We start from the raw sequence: 16243 nt of genomic DNA on the forward strand, positions 1-16243 counted from the left end.
TACAACATTAGAGAGATTTTACCCATTTGCAGGAGTCCCCTAGCCTGGCAAGCCAGACCTATATCAAGATGTTAGGTCTGGCAACTAACCATAGACACGGCTCAATCCGAGGGGCGGGATAAACGGCTGTCTTTCAAATTCCCTCTGCACGCAATAGGACAGCGCTTCAACCAACCAGAGTGTTTTCCCAACAGCAGAGCTAACGTTAGTTGATAGATTCAACTTTTGAATATGGCCGGCAAAACTACGAACACATCTTCCTTTTTTTAAGAATGACTTAAGTGCCGTTCTTTGCTCTTTTCTCAAAGAAAAACTTAACTCCAAGTCCTCCAGAGTCACGGCCAAAGCCGATTCGAAAGACTGTTCTCCAGCAGCAGCCGCCATTCTTTGTTTTCAAGTAGCAGCGAACCATCGCATCTCTGTCGTCATTATGTTAAGCCCGCCCCGCCTACTCTATACACGACGTGATTGGCCTGACCCAATTTAGGTTTTTACAGCACTTAAGTCAACGGAGAGTTGCTAGACTACCCTGGCTGCAAAATACATTTTGCTGCCGCTAGGGTGCGTCTAGATTTCTAGGCTAGGAGTCCCCTGGAGTCTTGAATTCCACAGAAAACTCTACAGCAGATTTCTGTAAAATTCTAATGCTGTGATTTACTAAATTTCCTACATGCGTTTCATTTGTTCAATATTTTGTCTAATTTTATGTGTTTTCAGTTACCAATAATATTGTAGGACTCTCAGCTTCTGTTAACACATTTAACCATTATAAAATCTTTTTGGCAGAATTACACAGATTTTTCCCATTCAATCAGCACAGATAATGTGGAACAACATGTGTTGGTTCTAGGGCTGATTTCTCGCTTAAATTCAAGTATCCTCGATTGAAATTTAAAGCCAGGTAAAGCCAGGACACACTTAACGACTGTTAGACCGAACACTCTCTTTCTGCGTGAGAGTGCCCTCTGGATTTACTATTGATCACTGCTGCATTGACAAGCTGCGCAAAAAGTAATTGCAGCCTTTACCAAATCACGATTTGATTAATCGTACAGCCCTACTGCAATTCATTTGAATAAAGATATAACCCCTGTGTTTAATATATATATGCACTTAAGACAAAACTGACCATGATTACGAGGATACTTACCAAAACAGCATTTTGACATTTTGTGTGTATAGGCCGTTCAATCAGAAGCCCACAGTATACTTTGCTTATGTGATCAGGGTCTCTTTCTTGGCTTAATGTGCTTTTAATGACACTGTTTAATCAGGCATGTATCACAGTTTAGCAAGAGTAGACTGCATTTTATAACACTCACTTACTCAGCTGGTTTGGATGTTAAGTTTGGCTTAGGGAGGAACGAAAGAACACCGCTGAATGTGGCAGTGGCAAAATAATCATTTTACCTCAATTATCTTGTTTTCATAATCATTGGAAGCCAAAATCGAAATCGAAAATCAATTATGATTAATCGCACAGCCCTAGTTTCAGTACATATATTTGTCGGTTAATATGGCTGTTTATTACTCTATACTGTTAAATGAATATGTGACCCTGGATCACAAAACCAGTCACAAGTCGCACGGGTATATTTGTGGCAATAGCCAACAATACATTATCGATTTTTCTTTTATGGCAAAAATCATTAAGATATTAAGTAAAGATCATGTTCCATGAAGATATTTTGTAAATTTCCTACCGTAAATATGTAAAACATTTATTTTTGTGAGTGAATGCAGCACAATCGCGAACATAAATGGGCAATTTTGAAGGCATTTTTCTCAATGTTTCGATTTTTTTGCACCCTCAGATTCCAGATTTTCAAATAGTTGTATCTCGACCAAATATTGTCCTATCCTAACAAATCATCAATGGAAAGCTTATTTTTTCAGGTGGTGTATAAATCTCATTTAAAAAAATTGACACATGTGACTGGTTTTGTGGTCCCAGGTCACATATAAACAAATTTATTCATTATTAAATATCATTCTTGTGTGAAGTTAGTAAAAAAAAAACAATTTGTACACTAGGGGAAAACAAAGTTTTATTCTATAGATGTTTAAATAAATAAAAAATCTCAAATCGAATACACACAACAAACTAATCTTTGAGGGAATGTTTTCAAACTGAAGTGAACAATCATTTTCCCATAATACATTTCCTACCGGTTAGACTCTCGGGAATGGTATGAACCATCTGCACCAAAGTGTGTGTGTAAGAAAAAAAGAGGTGAAAACAGAGAGAGAAAAGATAAAAACAAAGGTGACAGTAAGATTTCAATGAGTTTTTTACATAATGCATCACCTCAGCTCTCCGTTGCAAGTTTGTTGTTTTTATTCTACTCTCTCCTTTACACAAAGATGTAAATGTTCAAAGTTTGACCACTTGTTCTAGACAGCCAAGAAAATATCAGAAATATGCCCTTCTCCTAATCTCAGTAATTTCGTTCAACTTTTCCTTTCTCACTATGTGTGTGGTGACAGAATTGGCTGCCATCATCAGAACAGAATAATGATACTGAATGACTCTCTTTAACTCAGAATCTTTCCATCATTCCTTAAGCAATAAAGCAGTTATTACCCTTCTTTAGAGACCTGGCACTTGCATTAGGATAAAGTCACCTCTACTTATCACCATCATTTGGCCACTGGCACACACAGGCACACGTACCATCTTTCAATTGTGCATTTTCACAGGGAATGTTATCTCTTGAGTGCTGGACCTGCAAATTACATTTCTAATTTAGCAGCCGTACACTGGACAATTGATGTAAAACTTTAGAGATAGTCAGCTGCGAAATACGGACTCATTACTCGTATATTTCTGTGCTTGTTTGGATGACAGCTGGTATGCTTGTCCTGTTCAAATGACTAATAATGGATCACATATTTGTTGTTCACAATTGACAGAACGAGTTCCATGTTTGCAGTATATATTTGTTTTCCTCTGCTGATATAACAGAGAAAAGAACATTTATGTCATTGTTTTGTCATGCCATTAGTTTATGCTGTGTTTTTATTTTTAGGTTTGATGGAGGGAGGAGTGACATTTTCCCAATGGAGTTTTTCCTTCCTCCTCAAAGAACATGCCTAATCTGCTCTGATGAAGCATCTGGATGTCACTATGGAGCCCTCACTTGCGGTAGCTGCAAAGTGTTCTTCAAGAGAGCTGCTGAGGGTAACAAAAACACACCCATTATATATATATAATGTATTATATATATATTCACAGTATGTGAAGACTGTATTCACTTTAATTAGAACTTTTAACTATAGCTTTAAATTGTCATTAAAGCCATTAAAGAGAGAGAGAGAGAGAGAGAGAGAGAGAGAGAGAGAGAGAGAGAGAGAGAGAGAGAGAGAGAGAGAGAGAGAGAGAGAGAGAGAGAGAGAGAGAGAGAGAGAGAGAGAGAGAGAGAGAGAGAGAGCGCAAGCGCGCAAGTACTTTGTGTCTTAACTAAACACAAATTAGGGACACATTCTTTCCCTGTTATGTAACCCAAAAGAATGTGTTGCAGTGAAAATCGAATACGTACAACCTTAGAAAGGACAGACTTGGCTGTGATGTGTGCAAAGACTTGCCATAAAAATATCAGTAATCAGTGATAGTCAAACACTTAGCACAAAGAGACTTAACCGTCGACTTGGACATGTCTCTTACTCATTTCCTCCCCCCATTGAAAGTGAAGTAAGAAATATTTATTGAGCAGGAATAAATTACAAATGTATTAACATAGAAAACAGCTATATAACAAAGTTTAATTAATAATGTATAGGCTAGATAAACCAATGTTCATCATGGAAATAAATCTACTTTAAGTTGCAGAGTATAATACACTCTTCTGATAAACTGATGACCTTTTTGCTTTGAACACCCACAGAGATTTTGGAACAAAACAATTTATCAAAGTTAAGAGGAGTAACAATGTACCTCAGTTTAATCAAATACACTATTATACTGTTTCAACAGTTGTCAGTCAATATACTAAGAGGAGAAGTCTTATACTGGCCTCTTTATTGTCATTTATAAAAAATTGTAGATCGATCTGCTAGGTTAGAGAGGGCTTTCTGAATTTGTGCAATTTGTGAGGTGAGGTGTGCAATTTTTGTACAACTTAGAATCAGTTGCAAAAAAGAATCACTGTTTTCAAACAGGTTTCCTGGGCACAGAACATTTAAAAATGACACTCTTCAGCTTTATAAAATGATTGCATGCAAAATCTGTTTACAGTTTGGCATTATGTATGCTTTTGTGCTTAATTTATTGTTGTTTAGGTTTTACTGCAGTTTTTTCTTCTGTTTTTTGTTATTGTTTTAAACTGTATGTATATCTGGCAGTGGATGTCTGTCATATCTCATTGTAATTTTATGTCAGATCTGACTGCAGTTGTGTAGGTCACTTCAGTTGTGGATCTGTATTAATGATTAAGACACACACACACACACACACACACACCGCAGAACCTCTTTTCAAATCCCTCTGCACTTTTCATTTGGCTGTCGTCGAGTGCCCAGAGTGAAGGCTGTGACCTATCAGACTGGCTTGCCACGTTAACAGCTCCTCTAATTGGAGCATTCTGTGTGTGTGTGTGTGTGTGTGTGTGTGTGTGCGCGTGTGTGTGTTCTCTGTTTTTATTCTGATCTATACGTTTTATCTTGATGTAAATGTGATGCTCTCAGCTTTCTGAAGCTTTACTTTGGCTGCCAACTGTCTCAAAGTTAAAACTTCTAAAGAACATCTTTTTCTCTCTCTTAGGAAAGCAGAAGTATCTCTGCGCTAGCAGGAATGACTGCACCATAGATAAACTGAGGAGGAAGAACTGCCCATCCTGCCGTCTGAGGAGGTGTTTTGAGGCTGGGATGACCCTGGGAGGTAATTCATAACTGCTCTATTCTTATGCACTGTATAGTGGTTATAGGAATAGTTCACCCCAAAATGTATAATTTAATTACCCTCATGTTGTTCCAAATTGTTATGATTTTCATTCTTCTCTGCAACAACCAATTTTACATTTTGTTTAAAAAAAAAAGGAAAATTGGTTTATTTCATTTATTTTTTGAAAAGGTTTATTTTTGCATTTTACAATAGTTAATTGTGACCACAACTGTTAAAAAAACATCAAAAGCACTGTAAAGTAGTCATTTCGACGCTATTTTCCAATATTCTTTTGAAGATACTATATTTTATATGTTTTTTGTGTGTGGAACAGTTTAAAATTTAAGTCACTTTTCTTCCCCTCCAGTGGGCAGAGAACTGCTGTGAATCATCCAGTTGTGAACCGAATCAGTCCAATTTGTGAGCGAATCATTCAGTTTGATTTGTGAAACTCACAGTCACTTAGATCAATCATGGAAAAGAACTGACTCAAAAGAACAATTTGTTCACAAAATGACCTGAAATGACCTTAGCAGACAAGAATGATTTACATTTCAATAATGACATTGTTGGGTGAGCTATTCCTTTTACAGCCCGGGCATAGTAATGAGAAGTTTGCTGGCTCGATCACTGCAAGGAGGAAGCCATCTTACCCTAGGTTGTCCATTTAAGTTGTGGAAACAAATTCCACTGGCCCTGGTCGTGTGGTGATATGTAAGATTTGATTTGATTTGATGTGATGTGATATAACATGACAGATGGCTTAAATTACACCACTGACTATTAAGCCATCTACAGCACAGAATATAATTTCGACTTTTGCCAGCTGGAGTGCTCATATTTCCGTACAATAGACCTATCTGTGCATACACGGTCCAAAATGACCTTTTTGCTAGATCTGCCATTGGTGAGTGAATTTGAGAAAAATGTCTATAAATATTTCTAAAGGCCATGAAACTGCAATTGCACTAATTTTATTAAAGTATATATTGGTTTCCCAATGACAAGAATTATTTAGCTGTTTTTCACTTCTACGTTATCGAAAGACTGTGTGAGATATATGTGCGTAAAAAAAATATTATTATTATTATTATTATTATTATTATTATTATTTCTGCGTTGAAAAATCCTATATGTGTCCTGAGACATGCAGATCTGGAGAAAAAAATATAATTTTAAACAAACTTCAGAAGGTAAATTTTCCACTCAATCTCAGAAAAGATTAATTCAGACACAGTTTGAATTTACTTTTATTTAAAACTCTCACATCAATCATGGAAAAGAACTGACTCAAATAATTAAGTGTTAGTCAGTTGCCAGCTAACTGAAGAGTAACTCACCAGTTTTATTTACTCGCTCAAGCCAATTCTTACTAGGATATGGCACCTGGCAAGTGTTGATTTTGGACCCTGTTTGTGTGTGAAGCTCTGATTCTGAATCTCTGAATGCAGTTTTATAGCAGCTGAAACATTTTAAATACTGCTTTAAGAGAGAAAAAGAAAGAATGCATGTAGTACTGAAGTAGTGCAGTCAACTTTGCATCTTTTCTTGATCTCTCTCCTTCTTGGACACTCGCTGATGAATTATTGATGAATAATTAAGGTGTTTATCTCTCTGGTCGGCATTAAGAGGTATCCCTCTCTTAAGGTCTTCCTCTCTCTCCCTGTGGGCTTTCACTAATTGAATACATTTTCATGTGATTTGCAGTCAGCGATGGATAATGGATCAGAAGTAATCGAAGCACAGCTTATTGCATGCTGACTTTATCAGTTAATTTACAGCATAATTTTCCTTCATGAAAAGATATTTCATTTTTGAAGAACAGGAGCTGTAGTTTATTCCAGAGAAAAGGGACATTTCAATTCATTAGGACTTTTTAAAAGTGTGTTTTAAAACTTTTTTCCTTTTGTTTGAGAATGTATACAGTAGGTCACTGGGTAATGATAATCAGCTTGATTGTGATCAATGAATCTCTCTCAGTCTTTCTGTCTTTTTCTTTGAATGGATGAAATTATCTCTGGATGTGAATCTGTCTCCATCTGACTCAAACCTAGAATTAATAGAGTAATTAAACTAATTTAAAGAGTATTTCTTTAGTACTGCTTGAGGAGAAATTACAGCTTGAAAATCTTAAAATCATTTTCTTCATTGATGCTCAAGAAGGCAAAACTTTTTTTTTAATGATGGTAGTGTTAATCAGAGGCATGACACAGAATATTCAAGATAAGAATGTTTAATAAACACGAAAGAATAGGAGAAAACACGCTAACACTACTTAAACAAAGACGAGAACCGACAAAGGACTCAACAGAACATGGAGTATACAGTTTATACATGAGTAAATGAGGGAACTAAACAAGAAACAGGTGAACATAATTAAATCATAGTAACAAACAGGGAGCTAAACTGAATGAAAACATAGGAAGCAAATACATGAACAACAACACAATGAAACTAAACAGAACTCTGACAACAGGATGATTTGGGTAAATTGTACTTATTTCGTCTTATTGGAATTATGTGGTACTAGTGCAAAATACCCGTGCAAAATCATTTTTTGTGTGTGTTTTTAGTAATTGTTGGTTTGGTGCCCATGAAAGAGACTGTGAACGCATTGAATTCAGGGAGCAGTGCAAAGTGCCTGTGCAAAATCAGTTTTTGTGAGCGATCGCTGAACAAAAAAGTTCAGGAGATATTTCTTAGCGATGGCTGATTTCAACAGTTTCAATATGATAAAAAATAACTTTTATATTGATTCAATGGATTAATTGCATTTTGGGGAAAAAAAGTGTCATGATCTATTGCATTTTTGGGGGAAAATAATCCGTTTTTATAATAAATCTTTGAAAATCAAAATCTGGAAAAAATAATCCGTTTTTATAATAAATCTTTGAAAATCAAAATCTGGATTTGAATTTATGCTATTATAACCAAAAGATGCTATGTGAAAGTTTGAAACAGAAAACAGTGGTTTTCATCTTGCCACTTTCTTGGTAAAGAAAACACATTTTTACTCAAATTAATCAAAATGGATTTATCACGTTCTGGAACCAAACTATAATATTCAGAAGTAAACAGTGTAGCTGACTGAGTGTTTATGTCAGAATGTTTATTTTTAAACCACAACCTTCTTGGGGCTTCTTTGACCGAAACAACCCACTAATGTCAGAATGTTTATTTTTAAACCACAACCTTCTAAAAATGATATATTTAACGATATCTTTTGCATTTCTCATCCAAACAACGTCAAACTTGGCACTGCACTTACTCGTGCCCGTGGTAAAACACCTGTCGAGTTTGAAATCAATCGGACTAACGGTTCGAGAGATATGCGAGGAACAGACACACACACAGACAGACACACAGACAGACAGACGTTTCTGTAATTTATAGATAGATATAGCTTCCGAAAGGGCAGTACCAAATGAATAAATACGATCTTTAAACAATTGTAAAAACATTTATAAAAAAAAAAAAAAAAAAAAAATATATATATATATATATATATATATATATATATTACATTGATTTATTTACTAATGGCCTTTCAGAAGCTATATAACACATAATTCCCAGCTGTAAATGCATCTTGTTTCCTTCTTAAAGATAGTGAATGATTGCACTTTTTGTAATATACAAGTCCCTCAGTTGTCCTCAGTGAGAAAATATGGATCTTAAAGTCGTCATTAAATCAAAATTGACCCTATTTACTTTGTTAGTGCACATTACTTGTCTTGTGGTGAGTAGGAAGATTTTTCTAAAGATTTGTAAGAATTTTTCAGTCTTATTGATTGAAAGAAGTCTCTTATGCTCAGCAAGGTTGCATATTATTTGATCAAAAATATAGAAAACAGTAATATTGTAAAGTATTTTTACAATTTAAAATAAATGTTTTCTTTTGAAATATATTTAAAAATGTAATTTATTTCTGTGATGGCAAAGCTGAATTTTCCGCATCATTCTAATTTGCTGATTTGATGCTCAAGAAACATTTCTTATTACTATCACAGTTGTAAAGGGTTGCACTGCTCTGACATTTTTTCAGGATTCTTGTATGAATAGAAATATGAATAGAATAGAATAGGATAGAATTTCAAAGAACAGCATTCATTTGAAATAGAAATATTTTGTAACATAAATGTATTTGCTGTCACTTTTGATCAGTCTAATGTGTTTAAATAACACGTTAAAATGTATTTCTTGAAAAAAATCTATGTAATATGTGTGAAGCTGTCATAATTTGCTATAGACTATATATATATATATATATACAGACCCTTTCCAAAAAATTAGAATATCATAGAAAAGTTTATTTATTTCCATAATTCCATTCTTCCATAGATTATAGATTCAGGGCCCACAACTTAAACGATTTCAAGTATTTAGTTGTTTATTTGTACATAATTTGGGCTTCCAGCTCATAAAACCCACGAAAACAGAATTTAAAAAAAATTTAATATTACATGAAATCACACAGTAATTACACAGTGATACCATGGTCATTGAACCAGGTTTTGGTTATTTTGGCAGTGTGGGCAGGTGCAAATCCTGCAGGAAAATGAAGGAAGCATGAAGTGCTCTGAAAATGTCCTGGTAGACGGCTGCGTTGACTCTGGATTTAATAAAGCACAGTGGACCAAAGTCCTCTTTTCTGATGAGAGCAAATTTTGCATCTCATTTGGAAACCAAGGTCCCAGAGTCTGGAAGAAGAATGGAGAGGCACACAGTCCAAGATGCTTGAAGTCCAGTGTGAAGTTTCCACAGTCTGTGTTGGTTTGGGGAGCCATGTCATCGGCTGGTGTTGGTCCACTGTGCTGTCCACTCAACGCAGCCGTCTACCAGGACATTTCCAGAGCACTTCATGCTGCCAAAAGAACCAAAACCTGGTTCAGTGACCATGGTATCACTGTGTAATTACTGTGTGATTTCATGTAATATTCAATTTTTTTGAAATCCTGTTTTTGTGGGTTTTATGAGCTGGAAGCCCAAATTATGTACAAATAAACAACTAAATACTTGAAATTGTTTAAGTTGTGGGCCCTGAATCTATAATCTATGGAAGTTTAACGTTTTGAATGGAATTATGGAAATAAATAAACTTTTCCATGATATTCTAATTTTTTGGAAAGGGTCTGTATATAAAGAAATTCAGTGTGGTCTGGAAAGTACCGATGTCATGTTGATGGCGTTTTTTTTGTGGCAGAACTTTGCTATGTTTATGTGCATGGAAATATAGACAGAAGCACCTTGACCTTGGTAAATTGCAAATAATTGCTATTATTTATCTAGAACATCCACTGCTGTATTTGTTGTGAAGCCAGTTTTTTTTTGTTTTTTTTTATAGAGGCTTGTTCATACTAGATAAAATTGCGTAGAAATTGGAAGATTAATCTGAGAGGAACCTCTCCAAATTACTTTTCGGGTGTGCTGTATCGTGAAGTAATGCATGGCTTTCAGTTAATAAAGCAGAACGTTTCTGAGCATGCAGGCTTCTTGAGTTAGTGACAATGACCTGTAATTATCGTATTGAATCATTCTCAGGCTGCTGATATAGGGCAGCATCACAGCGCACTGAGGTTGTTTTCTTTGATTGCCAAGGAGGTGGTGGCGGAGTGAGGGATATAAATGAGGAGGAGAGATCCGGTTTCAATTGGCCACCTATTCTAAAGCACATGCAGAAAGGGAGATGAAGAGAGAGCATGTATTTTTCTATAATCAGTCAAATCAGTAACAACTTCCATCAGCGTCTAAATTACAGGAGTAAGAGATGGAACAGAAAAAGAGTGTGAGAGAGACTATAAAGTTTGGCAGAAAATGTAAGAGATGTGAGGTATTTCCAGAGGAACTAAAAGAAAAAAAGGACAGGATGGTGAGGATTAAGAGAGCTGTCTCTCTGAGTAGAGAAAAGAGAGGAGAAAGAGTGTTATCAGCACATTATAGAATTATGGCACTTTTGCCCCTCTAGACCCTCTCTGGCAGCTGGAGGCCATATTAACAACATCTCAACACCTTTCACAGTACTGTCTCATTGACACACACACACATGCACACACGCTGTCACATGGTCTCCTGCTTCTCTGTAAGATTGTCAGGGGTCTAGGTGAAAATTGAATAAAATGATGAAAGCCATTGGGCATATGAGAGAAAAGAAGGAGGGGGAAAAAAGGGCAATACACCACGGGAGAGAGATACAAGAGAGAGTGGCAAATGGCATAAAACCCGGAAAAAAAGAGATGCAGTAATGAAAAGTTCAGACTCAGTACATGCAGGCCTGGCATGGGGGTGGGGGGGCTATGATGCTATTATGATCTCAAGCTATGATCCCTATGATGATCTCAAGATCATCACACTTGGCAGATTATTGCTGATGTGAAAAAAGTTTAAAAAAGTGAACTTGAAAAAAAGGTATACAGTTTTACATTTATTGTTAAGAAAATGCACAAAAATACCATTTTCAATTTTTATATGAAATATATATTTTCCAAAAAAACAAAATTATTTTGCTCTAAAACTGTGAGAAAATCAAAGCCATAAATCTAAAGAAGCTGTGTTCCAAATTTGACATTGATATCTCAAAAAATGAGCTTTCAGTAAGAATTTGTTGGTGCGCAGTACATACGTTTCTAATAGATGAAATTCATCTCCCATTTATTTCCAATGTGGTGACAAGTGTGACTTTTTTTCAGAACCATTTAATCTTTTCGAATCATGTACATGATTGTGTGTGTGTGTGTGTGTGTGTGTGTGTGTGTGTGTGTGTGTGTGTGTGTGTGTCTTCACACAGCAAATACCAAAACCTTTACCATTCCGATGAAGTAGCCTACATTTTTTTTTTTTTTTATGTAATTTTTTTTTTTTTTTATGTACATTTTTTGGTAAAAAATTACCCAACAGTGGGAAAAGGCTAAAAAAAACTTAGAAGAAACTTAGAACTCGAAGTTCTTCTCTTCTAAAAATTTTCACTAGAATTGGGCCACAAGAGAAATATTAAGAAAATATTTTAAGACAGTTATATACCGTTATCAGAACATGCTGAAATAGATTCAGCTCTCATCGCCGTTAATTCAGCGTCAAATGTCAAAAGCCCGGTCAGTTTTTACTTTCACTTTCTGTATTGAATACTTGACTGGGGTTTGAGACTTCTTCACCAGCATAACTCAGCAAAGTTTGCAATTTGCTTATGTGATGTCCACTGATTCGCCTTCATGATTTAAAACAGAAATGTAAATAGGCTAAATCTCATTTGTGTCCAAGTTGTGTGTCCTGGCGCCGGGTGTAAAGATGCTGGCATAGAAGCAGATGAAAACAAGGATGTAGAGGACCCAAGTGCAGTTTATTATAATGGTGGTAATCCAAAAACCATCAGGTAAACCAAAGCATGAAACTTGACTAGAAACCATAATCCTGGAACATGGAACAGCAAACTTCAATACACAACAAAGTAACAGGACAAACATGAGCGCTTAAATTTTCACAAAAACTAATGACAACAAGGAACACCTGTGAACAATCAAACAACGAACCAGTGAGAACATAACACATGAAACAAGGAAAGCACATGACATGATCACTTGAAGACAAGGGAATCACATGACAAAATCAGGAAACAAGGAACAATGACTACAAAATAAAAGACATGACCTATGAACGTGAACAAAAACCCAAAACCAACGTGACACTGGGACTGATTACATGCTCATGGTTAATCCTGTTTAAAACCTGGTATATGAAAATATATAAAGATGCTATTCAGTTTTAGACTTCTAGCCTGAATGCTGCAATCTAGTACAAAATACGTCATATGTCACACCTGGAACAAAATGTCCTAGATAGTCACACCCTTTCTAATGCATGTTGCACATACTTCTTTGAAAGACATTCTATGAGAATCTTGTAGTCGGTGCAGATAAGTGCTGCTGGTGTTCAGTCGTTTTGTTGACATTTATTTATTGAAGAGGAATAACCCCTTGAGAGGAACCATCTTGTTTTCGAGGGGGTCCTCAAGTCCAGGTACAGAAATTGACATCGACCTTACAGCGGCAGTCAAATAAAACAAAAAACACATACACAAATGAAACAGAAAACACACATAAAAAAAAGGAAAAACAAACAAACAACAACTTACTTTACAATAATGGTAAGTGCAGAAATATATAATACATAACTCATACAAACAAGACATTCACTCATACAAGATTCTCCAAAGGTTGCTCACTCATCTCTCAACAGAGTAAACACATGTAATATGTATGTACCGAAATACACATCTAGACACCAGTAAACACGTATGCACACATAAATGTAAAGGATTAATGCACCATGCTTAAAATTGGATTCATTTTATCCCGTTTAAGGGCTAACCACTGTAGAGCAGTATAGTGCAGTAGTGACCACCAATAATTCTCCAGCATCTGTCCTGACCTGTGCCCTCAAACCAGCACAGAGATATCAAAAAATAAATAAATAGATAAAACAATTAAAAACAATTGCATGTATTCTGAAGATGTTGAGCTAGGGCATTTTTAAACATTGGAAAGGAAGTCAAAGAGCGACTTGAAATTGGAAGGTCATTCTACTCATACGGTGCTTTATGTTGAAATGCATATCTTCCTATTTCTTTATTGATTTGAGGAATGAGAAAATAGATTTGGTTATTGTGTCGCAAGTTATAAAATGAGCTAAATGGAATTAGATATTGTTTTAAATAGGAAGGATAGTCCATATAAATACATTTAAAAATAAATTGTAACCAATGAAAACACCTTCTATCTGGTAGGGTCAGCCAGGACAGTTGATGGTACAGTACATTGCACAATGGTGTGTTCTACAGGGGCAGCGGAGGATAAATCTACACAGGCTATTGTAGGCAGTGTTAAGAGACTGAAGGCAGGAGGCTGTAGTATTTTGGTATACGATGTCAGCATAATCCAAAATTGGCAATAAAAGTTGAGAAACAATTCTTTTTCTGACAGGAAAATTAAAACAGTTAATTGATTGGTATAAAATTCTAAGTGAGCAGTTGAGCTTATTAGTTATATTATGTACATGAGTGCTAAAAGAAAGATCATAGTCAAGCCAAAGGCTAAGATACTTGACCTGCCTAGTAGGTTTTATGGGAGTTTGATCAAGAAATGTCATTTTTAGTGAATTTTCAGATGAAGGATTCGGCTTTATTTTTAAAAAGCATTGAATATGATTTTGATTTGTTAAGTAGAAGCTTGTTGGACAATAGCCACCGCTGGACTGAATCAAAACCATTTTGTAATGTAGTGCTGATGTCATAAATATAAGGTTTGGAACAATAAATGACCGTGTCATTAGCATAAAGTTGGATATTGCATTCAGTGCAGCTACGCGGAAGATCATTGATAAATATCGAAAATAGTAAAGGCCCGAGAGAGAAACCTTGAGGAATTCCTTTGTCAATGCCAGTGAAATAAGAGATGCTGCCCCCAAAGGACACACACTGGCGATGATTGTGTAGATAAGAATTGAACCAAAGCAAAGAAGAGGTAGACAGACCAACAGAATACAATTTGTCTAAGAGTAAATAATGATCAACTAAGTCAAAAGCTTTAGTAAGATCTAAAAATAATGCACCTTTAGTGTACACATACGATTATCAAAACTAGAAAACACATCATTGGTAAATTTGTGCTGTAGTGGTAGAAAAATGTTTTCTGAATCCAGATTGGCATTGAGATAATAGGTTATTGTCAGCTAAATAATTTTTTTTAAAATGACACTAACACTGCTTACGGAGAGACCAGGGACCTCATGTCACTCAGTCCTCAATATGGGGTCCAAAAAAGTGGTGGCGATAAAAAAAAATTGGTGTTATAGATAGTAAAAAAAAAAGTCTATTGTAAACCATATGTCAAAAAAAAATAAATAAATAAATAAAACTTTCCTCTTTCTTTTTCCTTTAAATCCTCACTTATTGGGCTTATGTTACTCTGAATAATGCCTGAACTTCATATTTTGAGCACTTGCGTCGTTTTTGCCTCTTCACGACGACTCGCTTAATTTAGTCCTAATCTGTACGTCGCTTTGGACAAAAGCGTCTGCTAAATGACTAAATGTAAAAAAATGTAAATGTAAATGTCATACCTTGTCTCTTTGGGATTGATTCGAGCCCCCTGGATTTTCATAAATATCCCATATCACCAACCACATGGGTAATGCGTTGTCTGGGGTTAGTGTGAGCAGACACTTTCTCATTGGATATCCTATGTCGGTGAGAGTTGAATCATTAACTATTAATATTTGAAATCGCATCTTAGCTTTCTTACCAAGAATTCAGTTGCACAGCTTGAAGTTTAAAGTCAATTTACAATGTAACTATTCATAATCGTAACGGCTTGACCTTGGCTAACTACCTCTGTAGGTCAGAGACATTTACTCACAGATTCATTTCTATGAATAAGGCAGAAAATAGGGCTTAACATGGTTAAAAACTGAGTTAAAATGACAAATTTGATTTCTTTTGCAAAAAAATGGTCAATGAAAAGAAGAAGATGTGCCTAGTAAAATGTTGACCGTTAAGCTCAGGAGGTCAAGCCAAAAATTAAAGAGCTGACCTGGCATTGTATATTATGAATATCGTTGGCTCCCATAAATGCAAAAGCATCTGCTAAATGCTTATATACACACACACATTATGTCTTTATTGCACTTTTATTTTGAATTCATTTAAGAAAAATATTTTTGATAATTTTTTCTTACAGTAACTTGGATTAAAAGGTTGAATAATTGGACTTGATGAATGCAGCACAACAATATTTGCTAAAATGTCATGGATCTACAATAAAACTGCTATATTTTATTATTTAATAAAAAATAAAATATTAGCTATGTCAAATTTAGTGGCCTATGGTCCTTCAAAGGTCTGCTAATCTTTCATTCAAATACTGATTTAAATGTGGCACAGATTACAGTATCTGCATAGATTTGAACAGGTTTCTGCAAGATTAGGAGGAACATAAATGTAATGTTCAAGTTGGGCATCACACTGAAAACATGAAAACATCCTTCCTCCCAGAATGATTATAAAACCATAACTTCTCATTGTTCTCAATCAAACTATACGGATTTGGGGGGAAAAAACAAAGTATTGGGGTTATGTCAAATGAAGTGATCTTTGGACTCTTCAAAGAGATAAAAAAAGAGCCTCACTATCAACAAATTTTAGCACAGAAGTATTATTAATTAAGAATTAGAAATCCCTAAATTAACAGAAACAAAAACAGAATGTCAAGAAGAAAGTATGATTTCTTACCCTTAAAAAGAGTAGAAAACTTGTTGTGAAACTATTTGAAACTGAGAAACTCTTTAAGCTTATTTTCTTAATCAAGAGTGGGAGAT

The 16243-nt window shown here is 35.3% G+C and overlaps 1 protein-coding gene across 2 annotated transcripts in view; it reads left to right on the plus strand.

Moving 5' to 3' along the window:
* ar (androgen receptor) overlaps window positions 1-16243 on the plus strand; it is a 107742-nt gene that overhangs the window by 34746 nt on the left and 56753 nt on the right. For both annotated transcript variants that reach the window (XM_081366723.1, XM_081366722.1), the window contains exons 2-3: window positions 3030-3181; window positions 4760-4876. In XM_081366723.1, the coding sequence (XP_081222849.1) occupies window positions 3030-3181; window positions 4760-4876 (269 nt within the window). The remainder of the gene's footprint in view (window positions 1-3029; window positions 3182-4759; window positions 4877-16243) is intronic.

Source organism: Scardinius erythrophthalmus, assembly GCF_964197995.2.
Source record: "Scardinius erythrophthalmus genome assembly, chromosome: 5".
Taxonomy (NCBI): domain Eukaryota; kingdom Metazoa; phylum Chordata; class Actinopteri; order Cypriniformes; family Leuciscidae; genus Scardinius; species Scardinius erythrophthalmus.